Source organism: Ictidomys tridecemlineatus, chromosome 3, assembly GCF_052094955.1.
Source record: "Ictidomys tridecemlineatus isolate mIctTri1 chromosome 3, mIctTri1.hap1, whole genome shotgun sequence".
Classification (NCBI taxonomy): domain Eukaryota; kingdom Metazoa; phylum Chordata; class Mammalia; order Rodentia; family Sciuridae; genus Ictidomys; species Ictidomys tridecemlineatus.
In genome coordinates, this window is record NC_135479.1 from 13,381,266 (window position 1) to 13,404,952 (window position 23,687).

The 23,687-nt window shown below is 35.0% G+C and overlaps 1 protein-coding gene across 5 annotated transcripts in view; it reads right to left on the bottom strand.

The window, feature by feature from the left end:
- Positions 1-23,687, bottom strand: part of Helz (helicase with zinc finger) — a 172,277-nt gene that overhangs the window by 109,422 nt on the left and 39,168 nt on the right. For all 5 annotated transcript variants that reach the window (XM_078041842.1, XM_078041844.1, XM_078041843.1 and 2 more), the window contains exons 6-12: positions 17,327-17,451; positions 14,851-14,907; positions 10,109-10,160; positions 8,721-8,796; positions 6,270-6,468; positions 5,720-5,827; positions 4,436-4,733 (exon numbers count right to left, since the gene is read on the bottom strand). In XM_078041842.1, the coding sequence (XP_077897968.1) occupies positions 4,436-4,733; positions 5,720-5,827; positions 6,270-6,468; positions 8,721-8,796; positions 10,109-10,160; positions 14,851-14,907; positions 17,327-17,451 (915 nt within the window). The remainder of the gene's footprint in view (positions 1-4,435; positions 4,734-5,719; positions 5,828-6,269; positions 6,469-8,720; positions 8,797-10,108; positions 10,161-14,850; positions 14,908-17,326; positions 17,452-23,687) is intronic.

A 23,687-nucleotide genomic window follows, 5' to 3' on the forward strand; every position in this document is an offset into this window, starting at 1 on the left:
CTCACTAACTTCCTTTCCTTGTGGATGTTTTTTGCTACACATTTTTGAGAGGTATATATTCAATTTTAGTCCAAAAAAATTTTTTTAATAGTGTTTTTTTGTGAACCTGAATCTCACCAACAAGGAAAAAACCTGGGGGAAAAAAGGTTAAGGTTATATGTATTTCCTCTCTACGACATGTTGACTAGAGGGGGAAAAAAATCCAAATAGTCTACAAAAGAAAAGGTCGGGATGCTTTAGATATCATGAAAAGAAGGCTGGGGATATAGCCCAGTGGCAGATACTTGCCTTGCAAACATGAGGCCCAGGGTTCAATCCCCACAACTGTTTGGGGGGAGGCACGGGTGTATATTATGACAAAAATAAAAAACAAACTCAAACTGGAATTAACTAAAGTAAGGAGGATTTTTAACTCAATACTAAAAAATTCATTCCAGTCTGCTATATAACTTGATTTTAAGTTTCAATGAGGAATTACACTAATATACCTAAATCAGTTTGACAAACACTGAGAGCCTTTAATCACTGAGGCACACTGTTGAGTCCAAAAGGGAAGGAGTGCATGCAGCATTTCCACACTTATTTGTACACAGAACTCTTCACCATAGGTGTTATCATTCATTCCAATGGAACACAGTCTAGGAAACACTGAGTTAACAGATGGCCCAGCATGGTCCAAATTTATAATTTTATGGAAAAGAACTGTTTCCATCATTAGTTTAAGAATTAAAAACTTTGCTTCAACATTGAACAGTCAAGTGAAAAACGTGATAAAGGTATTTCCCGTACAAATTCCAGTTTTATACCTTCACCCTCAAAATTTCATTCTGTATACAGAAATCACATTACATTATAAATTATAACCAAAACTGTATAAACATGACAAAGCTCAGATCTAATTCAATTTCCACTGTATTTGACTGACTGTACCTGAAAAGAGACTTTTTCTCCTATCTGGAAACCAAGAAACATCCAAGAATGCCTTAGTGGAAACAAGAGGTCAAATGAGCCAGGCTGTCACACTGTCACCAACTTAACAAAGCAGTCATTTTGTTCTCAATGTCCACGAATGCTATCCATACAGTATTCCAGGAAATGATACAAAATGTGGCACTGCCACTTTATATTTTTATTGTCTCAGAATGTTTATAAAATTGTAAATGTACATAAACAATTATTTGTCCTCAAATTTTTTGCTGACAAGAACTCTACTCTGCTAATAAAAAATACAGACTTAAGCTACTAAGATTAAAAAACAGGAGAAACATATTATATATTTATATCTTGCTTTGTTTCTCCAAAATTCTGTTAGAACTCTATATACAATTACACAAACAAATATAGTGATGCAATTTAAAACTTCAGGAACGTTAAAAAAAATGGTAACATTCAATAGCATCAACTTTAAGAGTAGGGACTTTTTTTTATCTAAGACACAACTACACAACTAAAATCAGCACAACACATCAGCTAATATGAGTTAACAACCCAAGAAAGGCAGTCAAATGTCATCTGATCTAAATCTACATATAGGTTTTTCCTTTTATAATGTTCAAAATCTTATATCAAAAGCTCTGTTTATACATTTTATATTATTCTCTTATAATATTCTTTTTTCCTCAGTCCTTAAAAACCAAATTTCACTTTGTGAAATTATTTCAATATTTCTAAAATTCAAGAAAATACCTAATTTTTTTTCAATTACTTCTTGAAATAAGTACTTGAAAGTAAAGTCTTACTTAATAGGCAAAGATATCAAACTACATACAAAGAGGTCACCCAAAAGTAGATACAGCACCTATATTGTAAAAAGTAGGGAAAGAGAGTATCCTTTTATTCACTCCCTCTACTATATCTTAATAAAACATAAAATTTATCTTATTTAAAAACTGATATATCAGTAACATCAGAAAGAAAACTGTTTCTTACAGTTAACTGACTCAAAATATTAGTCCTGGGCAACTCTTTCAAGCCCTACAGTGTGCTCTCCAGCCCAGGAGATAACGCAGGTGCCTTGGTCTTAACAGCTCTGCTCTTTCTCTCTACTTTTCTGTTCCTCTGTTAGCCCCATACACCCAATCCCCAAATAAAAAACAAAGTTCCCTCTCTCTTTTTCTACTTCCTTCATTCTGAGTACAAGCCAGAAATTATCCTAATCATGACTCGTGGTAAAAATAAGAACTGTTTACTAAATGTCAGATCCTGTGCCAGGCTTATTTCTAGTCCTCACAATTCTCTATGAGGCAAATACCACAGGCTCCCTTTTATGTTTCAGCATGAAGCTCAGAACTGTTGGGTACTCTCCCAAGGGCCATTCAGGTAATGAGTAGAAAATCAGCATTCAAATCCAACTGTTACTTCACTCTAAACTTTGTCCACTGCTCTTCTTTTCCAATTAGAAAAGTAGCACATATCTGGCCAGGTGTGGGGGCGCCCATCTGTAATTCCAGCGGCTCAGGAGGCTGAGACAGGAGGACTGCAAGTTCAAAGCCAGCCTCAGTCAGCAACAGAGAGACACTAAGCAACTCAGTGAGACCCTAGCTCTAAATAAAATACAAAATAGGGCTGGGGATGTGGCTTGGTGGCCAAGTGTCCCTGAGTTCAATCCCCAGTACAAAAAAAAAAAAAAAAAAAAGGAAAGAAAGAAAAGCAGCACATACGGGAGGCAAAACAGTCAAAGTACTATTCTCAAGCCCATGAAAGACCCTGCGATCCTCCTCATCACCACTTTTCTCACTGGCATCTGTTTCAATAGTATCATTTTCTTTTACTTTTCACTACAGACATTTAACATTTTATGTTATGAACAACATATTAACTAGTGTGGATTCTTGACAACACCTGAAACCCTATTCTTATGGGAAAATAAGTTGTGAGTTAGAAATCACAAACTCTTAAAATACAACCTATACATTTTTAAAAAAAATACCCCTTTATAGTTACATTTGCGAGTAGGGGTTGCCCGTTGGTCTCTTTTTTATGATTTATGTCTCCTCAGGATTTAAAAGGAGCGCTTCCTATAGTCCTGAAGTTCTGATTCTGAAAGCAACTTTCTAGTAGACAGGTGGGCAAACTACAGCATATAAGCCAAATTCAGCCCACTGTTATTGGTGAAAATTAAACTTATTGGAACAGTCACCCCATTTGTGTATTGTCTATGACTGCTTTTGCACTACAATGCAGAGCACAGTAGCTACAACAGAAATCATCTGCCCTGTAACACCTAAATGACAACATCTAATCCTTTGCAAAAATAATCTGCCAAATCTATGCTTCTATTTTTATTTGATAAACTACCATCATTTATTTGGCTATGAATATAGCTTATGCTGATTCCCAAAAGTATTGAAAATATGACAGAAATACAGATAACCAGAACAAAAACAGGTAAAAGGAATCAAATAAGTGGGAACACGGGTAAAACGAAACCTAGGTCATCTCAGCAAACACATGAGAAGATAACACCAAATGGTAAAATTCAGCCAAAAATGTTTCTTTAACCTCATCTAGAAGCAAAAGGAGAGGAAGACAGACCAATTCTACTTTTTCAGTGTCCAAAATAAAATCCTAGTATTTGCTCATGAAGAGGTCACTTTCTGGGTTCTCATGAGTGGGGCACTATGGTACACAGTGAAAAACCATCCTCCACATTATGGTTAATTACACTCAATACAATAGTGAGTTTCATACAGCTGTGTTATTTGAAGAGATACTAAATAAATATTTAGTGTTACATAAAACAAAGCACCAATAAATCCAACCAAAAGCCACAGAAGTGTGGACTAACGTGCCCTTCCCCCGTCCTATTAGATCTAGGCATAAAATTTAGGCTAAGCAATAACACGACTATATACAAAGTAATTCACCATCTTCTGCCAGTATTACATAGTAAAACCAAGGGGCTCTCCCCCCAAACACAGAGTAGATCCTATTGAAGGCACTCTGGTCTCCTAACACTAGTGAATGTGCAAGCTGACTTCTGAGGGTTTATACAGGAGGACTTTTCATTGAGAGATAATGGACTATAACACCAGCAAAGCTTCCTGGACAGTGAGCAGGACACGGAACTCAACACTGCAGGTGTTTACATGCCTGCCATTAAAATGATATTCTACCCACACTCATATTAAAAGATTTTACTGTGCTAAAACTTATCTTACTTAAAAATAAAATTATAAACCATCAAAACAGACCTGATCAACTACTCAGACAAGTTTAGGGAACTTCAAAGCAATGGTTGCTCAGTGACTTGAATGAGGAGCAGGGAACAGCATGAACCATTCTAAAGAAGAACCATTATGCAAGAAATGAGCCAATCCACTTGGATTTTTTTCTTATCATTCCCTCCCTATCCAGGGAATATTTAGGGGCCAATACATATCTTTTACTTTTGCCTTTTAATACATCGTATCAGGGAAAAAAGTCTAAATATTACCTTCTGTAGAAGCTGCATCAATCATTACTCTTTGCATGAGTACTGGTTCCAATCCAAAGTCGAAAACTATGGTTTGGCGAAAAGTTCCAAATATTTCTGTGTTAAATGCTATCCCGACTTTATACACGTAATGATCTAATCCATTTTGGGCCATCTTTCCTCCTATCCATTCTTGACAGTTTTCTGGGACTTCTTGTGATACCTGGGTAGTACTATCTCCGGCAGATATTGCAATGATACTAAAATGAGGACGATGAGCATCATAAAGCAATGCTACACGATACAGCATTCTTGCAGGCTACAAGGAAGTTAAAATAATGCATTGAGTACAAGGGGGTGAAAAATCCAATTGTAATTGGGCTCTTCAACGAAAATATTTCCATAAGGGACTGTTACTTTCCCATGCTTTTAAGATACTATGCTCAAAATACAAACTGCTCATAAGTGATTTAAGAAAAAGTCAGAATGGTTAAAAAAAAACAGTTGTTAAAATGATATATTTATGCTACACCACTAGCTCCCTGCTTCTTCTGTGATATGTTCGTCTTTCACTGGACGAAATCTATCTCCTTCTGTCACCCTTGACCTCCAACTTTCCATACACTTTGCCTAAAAAAGTTTTATGTAGCCTCAAATAGGAAGCCTTCATAGGAGGGCAATTACCTCTGAAAGCCCTGGATTGGGTTCAGGGCTGAAGCTAAATGTTCTTAGCTTTTTCATCTCAAGATACAGATGATACAGTGGAAGAAACACCACCAAAAAGAACACAAAACTTTTCCACTGAACATAGTCACAGAAATTTTTGACTCTGCTTCAATCTTAAACTTTGATTATTATAGTTTAAGAAATACTACAGAAAAGTCTCATATTTAAAACTGTATTACAGAATTTGCAATCTCTTCAAATCAAATAGAAAATCAAGTTATTTAAAAATCTTAAAACTGCCAGATTAAACAATTCAATTTTTGAATAGCTAATTTATAAGCCATGAACCCCATCCTACATTTCAGTTTTGTAAGATAATATGGCAAATACTTCTTTACCAAATAAATAAATAGGAAAGAATACTAAATAACTATACAGATTGTATCTCAAAGTCAAAATAAATTGTACTTTTAATGACTGAAATACAGAACTCCACTTTAGCACAATATAGACCCTACATGAGATGTACTTAGATTAAAACATTTTCAGTGCTCTCTTAACACAGAGATTAAAAGGTCCAAAAAAGCTTGAAGAAAACTTGACAAAACTTATATTCTTAAATGAGCACAAAACTCATACCTTACAAGTGAGAGCAAAGGTCCATGTCTGGTGAGACTTTTTGGTGTTGACAGTAACCGACAGGTCAGGACTATGCTCCACCTTTACTCCTTCTATACATTCACTAAGCTGAAAATAAAGAGAATTAATCTTATGGTTTTTATCACTGAAAACACAAATAAAAATTTTAGCATGATAAATACATATCAACAGTAAAGACACTGATGGAATTGTTTATCAAGCAAGGTATTTTATACATTAACTTTCAGTTATTTTTATAAGAACAAATATAATAGAATATCAAAAATAAATTAACCAAAACAAGTGATCAAAACTGCCTAAAAGAAGATAATTAATACAACACCTGCAATTCTCTAAGCAAATAGTTTAATCTTGGCCTTAACAAATGAATCTACTTTTGCTACTAAAAGCATCATTTTATCAGGAATCAAGTTGTTCATATATTAGAAAAGGAAATAAACCAAAACACAGCATACAAAAAAGTCAAGATTCAAATAAGTTCATTGTTTAAGAAAGTAAAAAAAAAAAAAAGGTAGTTTATTTTCCTCACCACTTTCTCAGGAGATAATGAATTCATCCACTTTTCTATCAAGGTTTCCATGTAACTGCCTGAGAGCTGTTTATTCTCATTTTGTTGTTTCAATTTTATCAACCGTGAAGCATATCTTTTCTGCCATTCTGCTAGTTCTTCCTGGGAATGTGCTGAAGTACACTGGGCACCATACCTACAGATTCCTTGCTCTAAAAATCTAAGTGGAACAGGAAAGACTGTTTTATCATACACTTTGTTTAACCATTAAAGATAAACTTGCAGCATTTGCCCTCTGCCTCCTCAAGAACAAAAACAAAACATCTTCTGGAAAGCCATATTTATCACACTGCAAAGGAGACAGTAGAGGTCTGAAGAACTATAGAACATTTATAACAATCAAAACACCAATCCCACATTCACTGACTTCTTTCTCTGGAATAAGGGACCCTAAACCACAGTATAGTCACAACCCCTTCCCCCAAAAGACACCAAAAAGTCACTTCCTTTGTGATACAAGAGCTCTACTGGATAATTCCTCTAAGGGGTTTTTTTTTTTTTTTTTTAAAGCAACACTGACATCAAGTGGATTAGCTGCTCACACACAGGTAAGCTGTACTTCCCAAAACGATATGACCTAAAGAAAATGTTCCATATACTAGGAATTGCATTCTGAAACAAATTAATATGGTATTAAATTATCATTGTAAGGCTACTGCTTTTCACTTTCAAATATAATAGTTTTACTCTATTTATATATAACTATTACCTATACTTCACTGAAAATATTGGACGGTATTAATTTAAGTTTCAAATAAAGTCAGGACAAGAGTTTTATATTACAGAGTCCCAAATTTATTCGATAGTCATATTCAATTCTTCAAGGGGTAAATAAATAAATGTTCACTTTAAAGGATACAAAAGTTACTGATTTTTCAGTGTTTGACTTGGAACACTAACAATAATATAGTATATATTCCATAAAGCTAGAAGATTTTGAGTGTTCTAACTACAAAGAAATGATAAATGTTTAAGTTAATGAATATGCTAACTACACTGATTTGATCGCTACACAATGAATGAATGCAAACATCAAACTATCATATTGTACCCCATAAATATTTATGCTCAATTATGTGTCAACCAAAGACAATTTAAAAAGAAATCAATTGTTAATTTTGTGGTCAAAAACATAAAAAGGGCTTTGACCATTAATTTTTTTAAAAAAAAAGTTTCAAATATGCTACAAAATGATGGGTAAAGCCAGTTTTTAAATCAATGAAAACATTTAAAAATTGATAGATCTTTGAGAGGAAAAAAAACGAAAATTAATCTATAAATAGCAAAACAGAAACAAGAGAGATATTATAAATAATTTTCAACTCTAGCTGGAAAGAAATACAAAATGAATCACAGCATAGCATAAGTCTTCTAGTGGCTCACCACACTGGAAAGCTGAGTGTATCTACAGCTTCTCCTATACAACAAAGCATTTGAACTTAAAATTATGCTGTTTATTAAATTATTTTATGCTTCAAAAGACACATTTAAAATCATATATTTATGTATCATTTAAGCATAGCATGTTTTCATGAGCCAAAAATTTCTTTGTCATTGTATGTTTTGCTTTAAAGTATTATTTTTCCCTAAAAGAAGGAAGGTTTTTCTGTTCTCATCTGGACTATAAATTTTTCCTTCCCATAGGACTATATGCAATGTGACCTACAATACAATGCCACTAGGATTTTCAATATTTACTATTTAGTTTCTTTATTTCTACTGCAAAATCAAATCTGATATCTTGACTAGTCAATCATCAAAACCACGTATCAGGTTTTCTTATTATCAAAAACAATTTCTATCTAAAATTCTACTAGTACCCTGTTCTCATAAAAAGAACTGAAAAGTTCACCTTTTTAAATGTGACTTTAATAAATTCATTTTACATGAATATGTAATTACTAAATTTTGAAAGGTTAGCCCTTCAAATATAAATTACTCAATATAATTCTATATAAGAATTACATGAAAATTTTTCAGGAAAGTTATTAATATAATTTAATATACCTTTATTTTATGTTCTACTTTAGTTTATGAAAAGCAATTTGAATTTCAATCACCTTAGCTAAGTAAATTTCATATTTATAAGAGACCAGCAATTAAGCTCAACCATAATAATACAACTGGCCTCATAAAAGACTTTGGAACAGTCTTAACAACCTTCATTTAGATCATTGTTGTTTGTAATTAAAAGTAGGCTCATGGATATGATTTTGACTTTAATGACAATGACCTTTGTGGCTTCTATTTCATATGGAAAATAAACCATTTTACTCAATCATTATACTTTTTCTTCCTTCACTATTATTCTCTTTGAATTTGAATTACTACTTTCCAAAAAGAAAGGAAAATAGTCTATCCTTTCAACAAAGACATGTAATTGGTTTAAAAAAAAAAAAAAATTCACATTACCTTTTACACAAAGTATATTCCTCGCTGCTTGTGATTCCCCTAGGTGGTGGGCGGAAATGCCAACCATTACAAGACCCTAGGGAGTAATCAGGATATAATCTTATCATTTGAGGCTACCTAATAATTCTGACATTTTAATGTGTAAGAAACACTACAATCCCTCCACACACATCATCCCAGATGATGTAAATAGGACATGACATACTAGCTTCTACCAAAATGTAACCTACCAATCAACTGAGCTAAATCAATCAAGTAGGTGAAACAAAAAAAAATCACTGAAGAGGCAGTTAACTTAAGCAAATTGGTGGTCCTAGCCCTGTCCTATAAACTGGTGGACCTGTATCAGTGCAATCTCTTCCCTAAGAACCAGGGGAGGCGTTTGGCATGCTTGTCATTTCTTAAGCATTCCTTTAGGAAGGAAAGAAAATGGTTTTATCAAGGAAATCTTACATAACAAATTCCACTACTGTACTCTGAGTAAGAAGCTCCACATCATCATTCATGTTCCTTGGGTTTTGTCTGACACATGTCACTGTATGCTGTAACCCTCTTTTATAACTGAAATAAAATTTTAAAAGTTTATTTCTGAGATAGGAGCCAAAACACAAAATTTGTTTAATTCTGAGTATAATGAACTTCAATTTTAGATGAGGTTCCAAATAAGCCAATGAAAATGAAGCTTAAGAGGAAAAACAACAGCTTGAGGCTAAGCAGCCATTTTCTACTTCCTCCCATGTCACTGTGCCTCCCACTACAAGGGGTTAAAAATTCAGCCAAGTTAAATTTAAAGATATGCTTCATCCCTTACTAGCAGGGTGACTTTGGGGAAAGTACTAAACCTTAACAAATATCCACTTCATCACCTATCAAAAAGATAGAGAAGGACCCTAAGAAGTCAAGCATTGTTCTGTGAAAGACAGCATGTGGCAAACACCAATTAATGTTGGTCTCTCTTCCCTTTCCTCTGGTAAATGGAGAGGGAAGGCTTAATTAGACAGGAATAACTCAGTTTACAGATCAGAACTTTAAAAAAAAAAAAAAGATAATGATTATACTAGCCAATGGGAGAGGGAGAGAGGGAAGAGAAGAGATGAAGAGGAGAAGAGCTAAGGATAGCTTTAAATTTAGTTCTATACAGAGGCAAGAGGATGAACTAGAAGAACTCCAGTGTTGTTACCTTCTACCTCCACTCTGCCCCATTCATCTATAAAAGAGTGTCAAGGAGAAAATGGCTTTCATCCACAACTATTTCTCAAATGTTTATATTCTTTAATACATCTCCACTTACATGTACCATAACTCAGTAAATTTCCTCCCAATAATCAATTAAAAAAAAAAAGCCCAGATTCACAGCTATCAAAAGTTACACAAGATTTGCTACTTACCTTCATCAAAGTCTTCCACATGATATCCAGAGAGGACGTTACTAGTTGCTGTCTGCAATTTTTCAAATGAAAGACATGTAAGACAAACAAGAAATAACAAGTTGATGCTGAATTAAATTTGGATATTTCTAACATAAAAAAGTAGAGTTTGAATACTTAAAAAAAATTTAATAACACTAGTATGTTGCAAGGGATATTTTGTGCTCTTTGTTCTATGTTCAACTATAATAAAATATGGAAAAGAAGCACTTGTCAGACCCTCTTTCAGGAAACTGATAGAGAACTCCCCATAAGAATACACCTGGTAGCAGAAGAAAAAGTCTGTTCTGAATTGAATGGGGGTAGCACCTCCCATCCATTTGTTCATTTCCCTCTGTATCATCATATCTATAACAACTAGAGAATGAGCCATGAGGGTGGTATGTTTTCTCCCATAGCTAATGGCATGCTACAACCTCTGGGCCTTGAAGCAGTCTCTATCAAGTCCCCCTCAATCTGGGATAAACCCTTCTTTCACAATGAAGTCAAAAGCTGGGGATCCACTCACTCTAACTGCCTTAGATAAATGCCAAATTAGCACTCTGGGCTCTAACTTTACCCTAAGCTCCACACTCTCAATTTCGAACAAGTGCCAACTAGTGCACTTTTTAAAAAATTATTCTGCAGCCTCTTGCATGCTGGATCATTGCAGTTACGTACAGATTTGCTGTCAACAGTATACAACTGCCTTTCTGCATTCCCATACCTCCCAGGGTACTGGCACATAATGAGTAGTCAATAAAATGCTAGGTGGGTGGGTGATCACCTAAGCACTTCAAACACAAAACAAAACTCATCAACTTTACCCTAAACCTGAACCTCCCTCCCACTTCCAATACTTTTTATCTCAAGTTAATATAGTCTTCCTTCCCAAAGAAAGTCAGACTGAAATTTTAAAAGCCATCTTAAACACTTCCCTCTTCTATCGTGAGTATCCTCCAAATCTTGCCCAAGCAGATCTAGAATGTCTCTCATATCTGTCCACCATCCTACTACCTGTCTCTTCTGTCCCTGAACCAACTGACTGTGTGCCACTTACACCGTACAAGTTACTTCTGGGTCTTTACTTAGATGCCCTCATCCTATAAATTCAGTAACTATGATCTGCTCTGCTCTGCAGTGTTCACCTCTCCTCTCCCTGCTTATGTTTCCATCACCACGCACATCTTCAAATGGCTCTCTAGAGAGCTTTCCACACACAGTTCAGCCGTCCAGAGCCTTGAGTAGTCCAAGTAAATGTTAAACCGAATCAAAAGCAGGAAACTCAGTATCCTAAGATGAAATTTGGACTGTCTTACAGAAAGAATATAATGTCATAAATGTCAAATAGCTGCAATAATAATGTCATTGTCCTTTATATGTGGTTAATCAAATTGAAGATTTCAGCTTGGGCTAGAACAAAATCACTGTAATACTGTTTCTACAGAAAAGGGCCTTCTGATTTTCCAACCTACTTACTAATCAAGTTCTAAAGATAAACTATTTTTTTGTAAAATGAGAAACTAAATATAAAAATACACAAACAGTAGAACAGGAATGAAATGATTATTATACACACTATTATATGTTTATTTAAAAAGACACACCAAAAAATCTCTTTAAATTTTATAAGCCAGGTCTATGTGTACTCCTACTAACTCTTAAAATATGACTCTATTTAATAGAACATATAAATATAAAAGCTAAACAACTCGATTCAAGCATGAAAAAATTTAACACATATTCTTTTTTTAAGGGGGAATCTTTATTAATTTAAAATTTGGTTACAACCAATTTTATTGGCATTAAATTAGAGGTATTTTAAATTTGAATAATGCCTATTTACCAACACTCGGAAACAGGCAAAAATGGAAATAGTTTTCCAATAATTACAGATCAGAAGCCAGAAATCAATTTAGGAAAATACAGACAAACCCTATGTTTACAATGATTGTGCTGGAGATTTAAAGTTCAGTAGTGCATTGCAAACTTCACATTTAAATCAAACTTTGAGATTTGACAGCTGTTTCTTGAAAAAAATCTCAGTACCTTGTGTTAATCAGTCTTCCATGTGCCTTAGCACACTCCACGGTATATATACAAAACACACACCATGTTGGCAATTAAGACCTTTTCTTTAAAACTTATCAAAATTAGCTTACCAAATGCATAAGAGAAACAATGGCAATGAAATATTTGGACCATCAAATAAATCTAAAACATTTACAACTGTTGGAAGGGACAAACACATGGTGCATTCCATGTAGCATCAGGGATGACTGTGAGCCAGCAGTTGAGTCTGTGCTGATACCACAGGTCTCAACCAGTGCTCATGGGTGAAGTGGACATCCTCACCAGGAGCAACGGTAAAACAAGCCTGAGCCTGGCTGACTACTGGCTATCCTGTCTTTTAGGTTCCAAGGTTTCATTTTTGTTTTTAAATACTCTTTTTATGTGCTCAGACCCCAAAACAGATGGGTAATTATCTGTTAGTTATGATATTCAGTCTTTACTGACACCTTCAGGGAAAAAAGCCACAGATTACACTGCTACACCTCTTTCAAATTCACAATCAAATCTATTGATTAGACACTTCATACTTCACTAAGGAATGTTTATCGTTTTTGTTTTTATGAATCAGGCTTTTGGTCCAAGTATTGATCCTCATCCACTAACATTTACAAGTTAAATAACAGCTCAGTTCAATCTTTAAATAACAAATTACTGTTACTTCTAAATTTGTTGCGTGTACATTAGTAAGGGAAGCAGAGTGCATTAGTTTTTCCAAGATGGATTTTTTTTTTAAATATTAGCAGTTCACTAACCAAAAAGAATATTATTCTGTTCACATAGAAATTACAAACAAAACTTAAGTCACTTCTTGTAATGGTATAATCATAAAATAAAGAAGCAAGTAGTATTTGTGTCCTTACATGTAACAGGATTATAAACATTAAAAGTAAAAATCATTTTGCTTTTTGGTCTGGGGTTAGGGTTAGAGGTGCTTTATCACTGAAGTACATCTCCCGCCCCCCCCCTTTTTTTAGTTGTAGTTGGACACAATACCTTCATTTCATTTATTCATTTTTATGTGGTAATGAGGATCGAACCCAGCACCTTGCACGTGCTAGGCTAGCACTCTACCACTGAGCCACAACCTAGTCTCCAGCTCTTTTATTTATTTATTTTTGAGACAGAGTCTTACTAAGTTTGAGGCTGGCCTCAAACTTGCAATTTTCCTGTCTCACATCTCCCACGTCACTGGAATTACAGGCATACACTACCATACCTGGCTTAAAAATAAAAATTTTAAGGTATGTGTGTGTCATTACCAGGTTTATAAAGCTATTAATTCAAATAAGGCAATAAAAGGGAAGAGCAAATTCAAAACTCTTGATAAAATGAAAGGTCATTTTATTTTATATTCTTAAAGTCTCAAACATTTATAACTGTTTTGTTATTTCTTAGAAATTAAAGACTTACACATATATAAGAAAGGAAAAGGCTTTGAAATTAATGAGACCTTAGTGATTCTTGATTATTTCATAATACGGTAACATAAGACAAAGAAAATGACTAAAAAAAAAAAAAGATCTGATAATAGCAAAACAGTTCTTCATTCAGTTTTTATAATCCTTAACTGTTTTCTTTGTTGGCTGTTAGTTTTAGCTGGGATGTGTTATTAGATTTGCAATGAGAAAGGAAATCACAGGAGGTCTAGACTGGTACTCAAGTCTCTGCCTAACCCTCTCCCCTAGCTGTAGCACCCTCCTGGAGACCAACAGCTTCTCGACTCTCAGCTTAACTATCTCAGTTCCTGGCCACCTGAACCAGTGATTCTTTCTCCAGCAGAAAAGCTAATTCTTTTCCCTTGATATGAAATGTGCCTACAACTGTTTGATTAATTCATTTATTTTCTATCTCCTCCCCAAGACTTTAACTTCCCAGACAGCAAGGACCAGGGGTGTCTTGTTTAAGGCTATATCCCCAGCACCAAGCATAGTACTTAGCACATAGCAGGTGCTCAATTCCTTAAAAAATAAGGCAAATCAAATAATCACCTTACATGGGCTTCCACTTATGATAAAAGCTGACAAAATGGCTCTTTTTAAAATAGGACATTTAATAAAAAATTTTTTATATATATTGGATGAGGAATAAAAATGTGGGATTAATAAAACTATGTGCCTTTTACATGCCATTATTGTCCCTATCAACAACAGGGACAACAAGTCCTTCACTGTTTCCTGTCCTTCACTGGAGCACATTTTTTGTTCACCATTTACTTTGATACACATAATTTCTGTCTCCTAAACCCATTCCCTAAAAAAAATCCAAAAGTCACAGAATTTCTTTGCTTTTAGCATATGGAATATCTTATTTTGTTTTTATATTATCACATTTTTTAATGATAGCATTTTCTAACAGCCAGAAGTACTTAAAAATTAAAATTTCCCAAACATCTCCCCTATTTGGCAGCCAGACAACCAATAAGAATTAGGAACAGAACAGAACACCTGGGATGCAGAGAAGACATAAGAAGAAGCAACATTCCTAGGACAGGTATCAACTGGTTCACAGGGGAGACGGAAGGTCCCACTGTTCACTTTTGTAGCCCTGCCTGCTTGGCTGATGCCACAGTGATTTTTCAAATTTTAACACCCAATGCTCACCATCCACTCAGAATCAGACTCTTCCAAAGAGATTTCCTGAAGCCAACTTACCTCTGTTTCCATGAGAAGAGTTTTTAATCTTGTCAAATCTTTTGTTACCATCCCATTCTAAAAGGGTGAAATAAAAAAGAGAAAACAAATTACAAGATTAGTTTTCTGTTTTCTTTTTCTTTTGTTTGTTTGGTTGATTGGTTGTTTGTTTGTTTGTAGTGCTGAGGACTGAACCTAGGGCCTCACACACGCCAAGAAAGCACTCCACTGTTGAGACACAGTCAAATCAGAATATTCATTCTTTACTATGGCAACTGAGCTCTGCATTCCTCCATCATTTCGGAAGTTTATCTTTAAAAAAACAAAATTATCCTCATCCCTGGATCTGATTACCACTAATGCTGGTAATAGAAGTACACATGTATGGGGAAAGGTTAAAACGGTTAACAGGACTGGGCTGGAGTTGTAGATCAGTGGTAGAGCACTTGCTTAGCACATTTGAGGCACTGGGTTCAATCCTTAGCACCACATAAAAATAAACAAAAATAAAGGCATACTGCCCATCTACAACTCCAAAAAAAAAAAAAAAAGGTTAACAGGAAAAACTAATTCAGTATGCATGACTCTGTATGCACCTTATAAAAAAAAGAGTTTAAAATTAATTCAATAAAAAATCCAAACAGGTATCCCTGTACAGCAAAATGTAAGTGAATTTAAAAACAAATCTAAATTTTTTTACTTTTTTCCCCTAGGATTAATGATTTTATATATGGAAAATAGAGAACTCAAAACAGTTATCTATGACTCCAAGATTCACATAAAATGATCATACTGCTTTAAATATGGCTCAATAATGAAGTTATTGAAGGAAAATATTCATGTTTCTAAAATTCAAATTTCACTTGAGATTTATAAGCAAATTGCTTTTTACTAGTTCTAAATTTAAAAGCCCGATGGGTACAACTGTAAAAAGTTTAGCTTACACGCAAAAAAAAGCATAGGATTATCTTAATTATAAATGAGAGATACTCTTGACTATCTATTTAGAATTAATATCTAATTTTGCTATATTGATAATATATTTTACTTTTAAATCCATTTGTAAAGTGTGTGAAATCAAGAGACACTGACAATTAAAAAAACAATTCACCACATAATAATTCCTTAGAAAATGACTAACTTACCCTGAGATGGGCCAATAACTTAAAATCTACCAAGTACTTTCCTAATTTCTATTTTTGTACCCAATATATATCTTTGCAGTGAAAATATAACTGTGCCCTAGATTTTCATATCAATTCAGAAGAGTAAGTACAAATAAGTCACACACTGCACAGCAAAGTATACATATACATTTCTTATTTTCACTATTTTTCATTATAATTCCTGAAAAATATCAGCCATGTTTTTTTTTAGAGAGAGAGAGAGAGAGAGAGAGAGAGAGAGAGAGAGAGAGAGAGAATTTTTTAATATTTATTTTTCAGTTTTCGGCAGACACAACATCTTTGTTTGTATGTGGTGCTGAGGATCAAACCCGGGCCGCACGCATGCCAGGGGAGCGTGCTACCGCTTGAGCCACATCCCCAGCCCATCAGCCATGTTTATACCACTAACAACTGGTAAAAAAAAGTCACTATCTCTTTTTCCTTTTTTTTTCTTTTATTTTAGTTGTTGATGGACCTTTATTTTTTTGCTTATTTATATGTGGTGCTGGGAATCGAACCCGGTGCCTCACATGTATGAGGCAAGCACTGTACAGCTGAGCTACAACTCCAGCCCCTTTTTCAATTTCTATAGATTATCAACTCTAAAGTTCAAAACAAGTACTCTTTCATTTATCCCAACCAAAACAACTTTTTCAGAAAATTGAATGCTACATATTTTTTTATGGGTCCTAAGTCTGAATAATTACATAATTCTGTCAGAGTGGTTATGAATATTAATTTATACAAATACCATCTTCAGAAACAAAAATATTATATAGTCTAGACAAGTTTAAACAAATTTTTTTCTTACATGACAATAGTTAAACAAATTTTATAAAATAAATGGCTTAATTTAAGAATACTATAAGAAGCATTTTACAAGATGCTTTGAGGCTCTATGAAATTGTATTTTTAAAGAAAATCATTTAGGGGAAGGGGCTGAAACTCAGTGGTAAAGCACTTGCCTCGCATGTGTGAGGCACTGGGTTCAATCCTCAGCACCACATAAAATAAATAAAGATATTGTGTGTCCATCAACAACTAAAAGAATTTTTTAAAAAAGGAAATCATTTAGTAATCCTATACTTTAAAATATTTTATAAGTACATGTGATATTAAAATACATAATTATAAGCTAAAACAATCCAATAATTTAAACATAATTTTGTTAAAGGAAAAAAATAAGCTTCAACAGAAAATCTGAAGAGTCTCGTGAACTTTGATGTCTGAAAGGAAGACCTAAGACGAAAAATGCACACTATTTTTTTCCCATAATACAGCTAAGGAGTCAAAGGTGTTCAGGCATTCAAATTTCAAGCCCATCAACATACCAGGGACTCTCCTGTCAGTGACTTGGCAAGAATGGTGGATACAGGCTGGAGCTTTCCTTTCAGCTGCATGCAGCAAAGCACCGTCCGAAAGGCACCCTCTCCCTTGGCCAGTCCTTCTCCCAGCACTGCCATCAAAGAATAGCATCATTAATAACGTGGCGTTTGATACACATTTTAATTATAATGTAAACACAACACAAGCATGGCTTCCATACATGAAAGAATAACTACAAATACAAGAGAAAAACACTGGTGTTTCACATCTGTCCAAGACATGAAGGACAGAGAAAACTTGTGCCAATGAACATATTAAACCATAACCTATAGCCAATTACAATCACATCAAAATCATGGGGAGAACTGGAGTCCTCCAATACGAAGCTAGATTGGAGGAAAAGCTCATGTTCTATGGTACAGTAGGATAACTACTTCTGGCAACAACTAATTGTACATTTCAAAATAGCTATTAGAGAGGATTTGTAATATATCCAATACAAAGAAACATAAATGTTTTAAGTAACAGACTGTAGGGATGGCCTTTTAGCCTAAGCAACTCCATTTTAAAACTCCACTTTGAAATCTGCAGTCTCACCAGGAATGCCTCCAATATTATCATCATCAGGCATAACCCTGACATAAACAAATCACTTCTCCCTTATCACTACCCTGATAAGCTCAGAGTGAAGTCTCTGTCATGTTGCCCTCACCCCAATAAGGGGGAGAAGCAAAAAAATCAGGATGGAGACCACCAGACCAGATGTTTTAACCCCAGGGCATATAACATCACTGAGAAATACGGTGGCAGCTGATAGGGATTGAAAGAGTGGTCAGAAGCCCCCAAATTTAGTATAAATGATGGAGCAAATGAACAGACATTCAGCCAGCCAACAGTGATGCCCTCATGCTGGAGAGCCTGATGAGGACCTGCACTGACATCCCAACTCTTCTCATCGTTTGCCTGATCCTCTGCATCTTCCTCACTGCTCTCAAACTCTACAGCTACATCTTGACCCTGTGAGAACTGCAACTTATCCCTACAACCCTCTCCTCAACTAGCCGTCAGCTCCACCCCAGGAGAAACCTGCCTTGGTACCTGACATAATCACTGTGTGTGTGTGCACTTGCTGGACTTACAGCCAAAGGCTTGATCTGGCACTTGAGCTTAGCATGCAGAGGGAATGTCTGTCATGAGCCTGTCATGATTGAGAGTGTTTGCAGTTTTTGCTGTGGATTGATTGTGTCTACTGCAGTGCCTAACATTAAGGACTGTCATTTTCTTGATTAAGGACCTATAGAGTGAAATTGTATTGAGTGATTTGAGTGAATTGAAAGGGCAGAAGCACGTGGACATTCTTTATTTCTCCCCCCTCGTATAAGTCACATCTTTGCCCATCGCAACACAGGTATACACAGGATATACACAGGTATACCCTGCTATGATCATGTTATCCATGTCTTGAAATATTACATTGTACCTTATAATATGTGCACTGTCAATTAAAAACAAACAAAAAACTACATGGTCAATTTTTTTTAAAAGCTCTAGGCAGGCTTGGTGGAAGATGCCCGTAGTCCCATCTATTCCAGGAGGCTAAAGAGAGGATAATCTGAGCCCACGATTTTGAGACACTGTCTCTACAGAAAGAAAAAAGTGGGCTGGGTTGTAGCTCAGTGGTGGAGCGTTTACCTAGCACATTTAAGGCACTGGGTTCAATTCTCAGCACCACATAAAAATAAATACATAAAATAAAGGTATTGTGTCCATCTACAACTAAAAATATATATATTAAAAAGAGAGAGAGAAAAGTGCTCCAGTGAAAAATATTGTTCAACCTATGATTTCTGGATACTTAAGAGCTTTTAAAACTACAGATTTATTAGCTAAATAAAATTCTCATATTTTTGACAGTGACAAAAGATTCTTTGGCATTAAAATGCACAAGAATAGAAACTGCAAATGTCAACATTAGATATTCCCAAGCAATTAAGAATTAGCCTTTACCAAAACCAGCAAGATTAACTAGGAATCTAGTAGTGCAATGGCCATGAAAAAAGCTACCCAAATTGTTTGCGAATCTGTGTAGATTTAGTTAATACAATCACACGGCTCACACATTTCTAACATATGCCTTGTCATTTGAGATTATTTCTCACAGCAACTACTAATGGTTCAAATAATAGGGCAATCTTTATCTTTACTACAATCTTTACTACAAAGTCCAAGAGTCCATTATTAGTTTGTACATACTTTAGCTTTCTTTGTAAAAAATAATAATAATAATAATAATTTGCTGAAAAGAAAATATTTTGGAAATTGTACTTTTTTCCAAATTATTTTCAAAGTAATGTTCCCTTTAAATATTAGTAGAAGACCACACTGTATAAAGTCCACCGGACCCAGTGCAATGGCACATGCCTGTTAATTCCAGCAGCTTGGGAGGCTAAGGTAGAAGGATAACAAGTTCAAGACCAGCCTCAGCAAATTAACAAGACTCTGTTTCAAAAATAAAAAAATAAAAAGGGCTGACAATAAAGTGCAGTGGTAAAGCTTCCCTGGATTTGATCTCCACTGCCACAGTAAAATTCCTTGCCAAAAACTGGGTGAGGTGAAACACATCTGTAATACCAGCAACTTAGGAGGCTAAGGCAGGAGGATCGTAAATTCAAGGCCAGTTTCAGAAACTTAGTGAGACCCAATTTCAAAAATAAAAAATAAGGCTGGGTTTGTGGCTCAGTGGTAGAGCACTCGTCTGGTAAGCATGAGGCACTGAGTTTAATGCTAGGCACCACATAAAAATAAATAAATAAAATGATGGTATTATGTTCTTATATAACTAAAAAAATATTTTTTAAATAATAATAAAAAATTAAAAGGGCTGGGTATAGCACCCCTAGGTTCAATACCCAATACCAAAAAAAAAATTTTTTTCTTGCAGATAAATTCTCTTCCCACCAAATATGTGTGAGATTCTACTTTAAGCTGGTCTCAGACAGAATTGCCTCTTTCTGACCACTAGGAGTTACAAAAGAGGAAGTGTGCACTCCTCACAACTCAGTTTTGTTTTTACATTCAAGTCCCTTATCCCCTTTCACTCTGAACTTTTGGAATACTTTCTAACATTTGAAATATGTCTTAATTGAAATGCTTTGTACTAAAACTTAAGTAATATAAAAGAAGTATCCATTCAAAAAACAAATAGCCTTGGTTACAGTTAGATAGATTTTGGATATTCACAAGGGAAAAAAATAACAATTAAAATGCAATTCCTTTTGGGGACTGAGGCTGTGGTACAGTGGTAGAACACTCGCCTAGCATGTACAAGGCGCTGGGTTCAATCCTCAGCACCACATAAAAAATATTGAATGTTATTCTTTATTATTCAGCAACAAGACCCATATTAGGTAATTTCTTTTATCAAATCCTTAGTTCTTTCCAAAGTTTCTTATTGAAAAGCTTAGCCTATTAAGGCATTTTTCCAAAAATTCTCAAAAGAAATTTTTTAATTACCATAAAAACTAAATCCTTTAGTTATTAACAAAGTGAAATTAGTCACTGCTTAGGTATAATCACTCTCAAAATTGAAATTATTTCCCTTCCTAAAAATCACCCATTTGATTTTTTTATAATGATTCCATTCACCACAAACATAAAAGTATACATTTGGGGAAGGAGACAAAAGTATATAAACAGGGCTGGGGATGTGGCTCAAGCGGTAGCGCGCTCGCCTGGCATGCGCGCGGCCCGGGTTCGATCCTCAGCAGCACCACATACCAACAAAGATGTTGTGTCCGCCGAGAACTAAGAATAAATAAATGTTAAAATTCTCTCTCTCTCTCTCTCTCGCTCTCTCTCGCTCTCTCTTTAAAAAAAAAAAAAAAAAAAAAAGTATATAAACAGACTCCAAAAGAGTGGAAGGCCTAAATCAAGTTATTAACTGAAAGTTAAAATGGCCATCTGTTTCAAGTATCAAAAAGTATAATACAAATCAAATAAGAACAGTGGCAAATACCAGTGTCTCACCAAGTGTCCTTGTTGCTAATTTTTTGTTACATAATTCTTGTCTACCTCATCCCTTTCCCTTGTCTTCTCCTTTCTTATAACTGTAAACAGATGCTTTTGGATATGTGGGTTATAGCTTTTGTGCACTTGATGTCCCTCCTACCAAGGTCTTTTGTAGATAAAAAATGTTTCCTTTAAAAGGTGCATACAAGCCAGGCCTGGTAGCACATGCCTACAATCCCAGCAGCTTGCCTGCAATCCCAGCAGCTGGGGAAGCTGAGGCAGGAGGATCGCCAGTTCAAAGCCAGCCTCAGAAAAAGCGAGGTGCTAAGCAACTCAGTGAGACCCTGTCTCTAAATAAAATCCAAATTAGGGCTGGGGATGCGGCTCAGTAGTTGAGTGCCCCTGAGTTCAATCCCTGGTACCAAAAAAAAAAAAAAAAAAGCATATAGGAAAACTGGGGGTGTAGCAAAGTGGTAGAGAACTGCCTAGCATCCACAAAGCCCGGGGGTGGGAGGGGGAGGGGAATGCACAGGAAAATAAAAGGCCCTAGCACTACTAAAAATTAGGTATTTATTACCTAGACCAGTTCTAAGTGTTTAGCTTTAAACACCTTAACAAACTTTTTTATAAATCTCTATTACCCTCCTCTTTTCAGTATTTGTTCTTTAATCTGTTACAAAAGTCTTTATGATCTCACAGCCCCCTTGTTTGTACAGTGAACTTTAATGTTAAAATCTGTTTATTTTTGGAAATCCCCTTTTCTTCACCTGCAGGTCACTAGGAAGACTCTTGGGTGCCTTCTTGCTGTATGTTTTCATTCTATAGAAACACAGGTCATTTCTTCTGTCTTATTTTCAGTGTTTCAGTTTAAACGTTAACACTAATTCTTTTAGTGTTCCTCAATTTCCTCATTGTATAAAATAATCACAAACTAAAACACTGACAACACAAGCATAGAAACAACTGAAATCTGGTTCCATATAATATTATAAAAGGATTTTATTTCATTGTCATGCTTGAATAAACTTTTTACTTATAGCACTGTTAAAATGATATTTGCAACAGTAGCCTATGTGTGCATGAGAGAGAAAAAGAGAACTGGCTGCTTAGAGTGCTTCTGACTTCTTCATAAGGAACCTAACTTCACAGATTCATTTTCTGTGTGATTATAGCAAAGTTAACCTCTGGTAACTGTTCATCAACTGGACTAAGGAGGTTTTTCTGTAGAACAAAATCTGTTTAACTGTATTTTTCTATCTTAAAACTCCTTGGAGCTGGGGTTGTAACTCAGCAGTAGAGTGCTTGCCTCACACATGTGAAGCACTGGGTTCAATCTTCAGCATCACATAAAAATAGATAAAATAAATTACAGATATTAAAACACAAAATGCAAAATTTTGTTTTTTAAAAAACCTCCTTCATTGCCTCCCTCTCAGTTTCAGAAGTCAAGATTTTGCCATCTCTGTTGTAGGCCTCCAAGAGAAATCCTAACTGTGAAAAAGCAAGACTTTTCAAATCCTCTGCTCAGACATTCCCTTATTTCATTGTTTCCATAGTTAAATTGCTAATTTTTCTTTTTCCCACTAATTTGCTTACTGAGAAAAGCACAGGCATTTTGCTACTCTTCTGACAATTTTCTTTGCCCCACAGGAGAAAGCTCTGATTTTTTGTTTTCAGTTTTCTTTTTGTTTTTGCAGTACTGAGGATTGAACCCAAGACCTCACACACACTAGGCAAGTGGGAGAGAGCTGTTTTCAAGTGTTTATAATCATCTTTAATTTCAGTTTGCCCTTCAGTACAGTTTAATGAGATTTCATAAAGGCAAGGTATCATTTATTTTAAATTTCCTTTTTTGTAGAAATATAACACTAACAAGTATTCCCTGAGTCAAAAACAACATGAAATATATAAAAAATGATCCCTCATGATTATAACTGCATAATTAGAAAATCTAGGCATTTCAAAGTTAGTCAGATAACCGTAAGACTCCTACAGCTAAGTTCACATAAGTTCAAAGACTATTCCTTAAACATCTACTCATACTTCTTTTATTTTTATTTTTTAAAGAGAGAGAGGAGAGAGAGAGAGAGAGAGAGAGAGAGAGAGAGAGAGAGAGAGAGAGAGAGAATTTTAACATTTATTTTTCAGTTCTCGGCGGACACAACATCTTTGTTGGTATGTGGTGCTGAGGATCGAACCCAGGCCGCACACATGCCAGGCGAGCGCGCTACCGCTTGAGCCACATCCCCAGCCCCCACATACTTCTTTTAAAAAACTTAGTTTACAGGGAGTATAACCATCCTCAATCTTAACTCAAATATTAAACAAACTTTAACTTTTCTGATTTTATGTTCTATC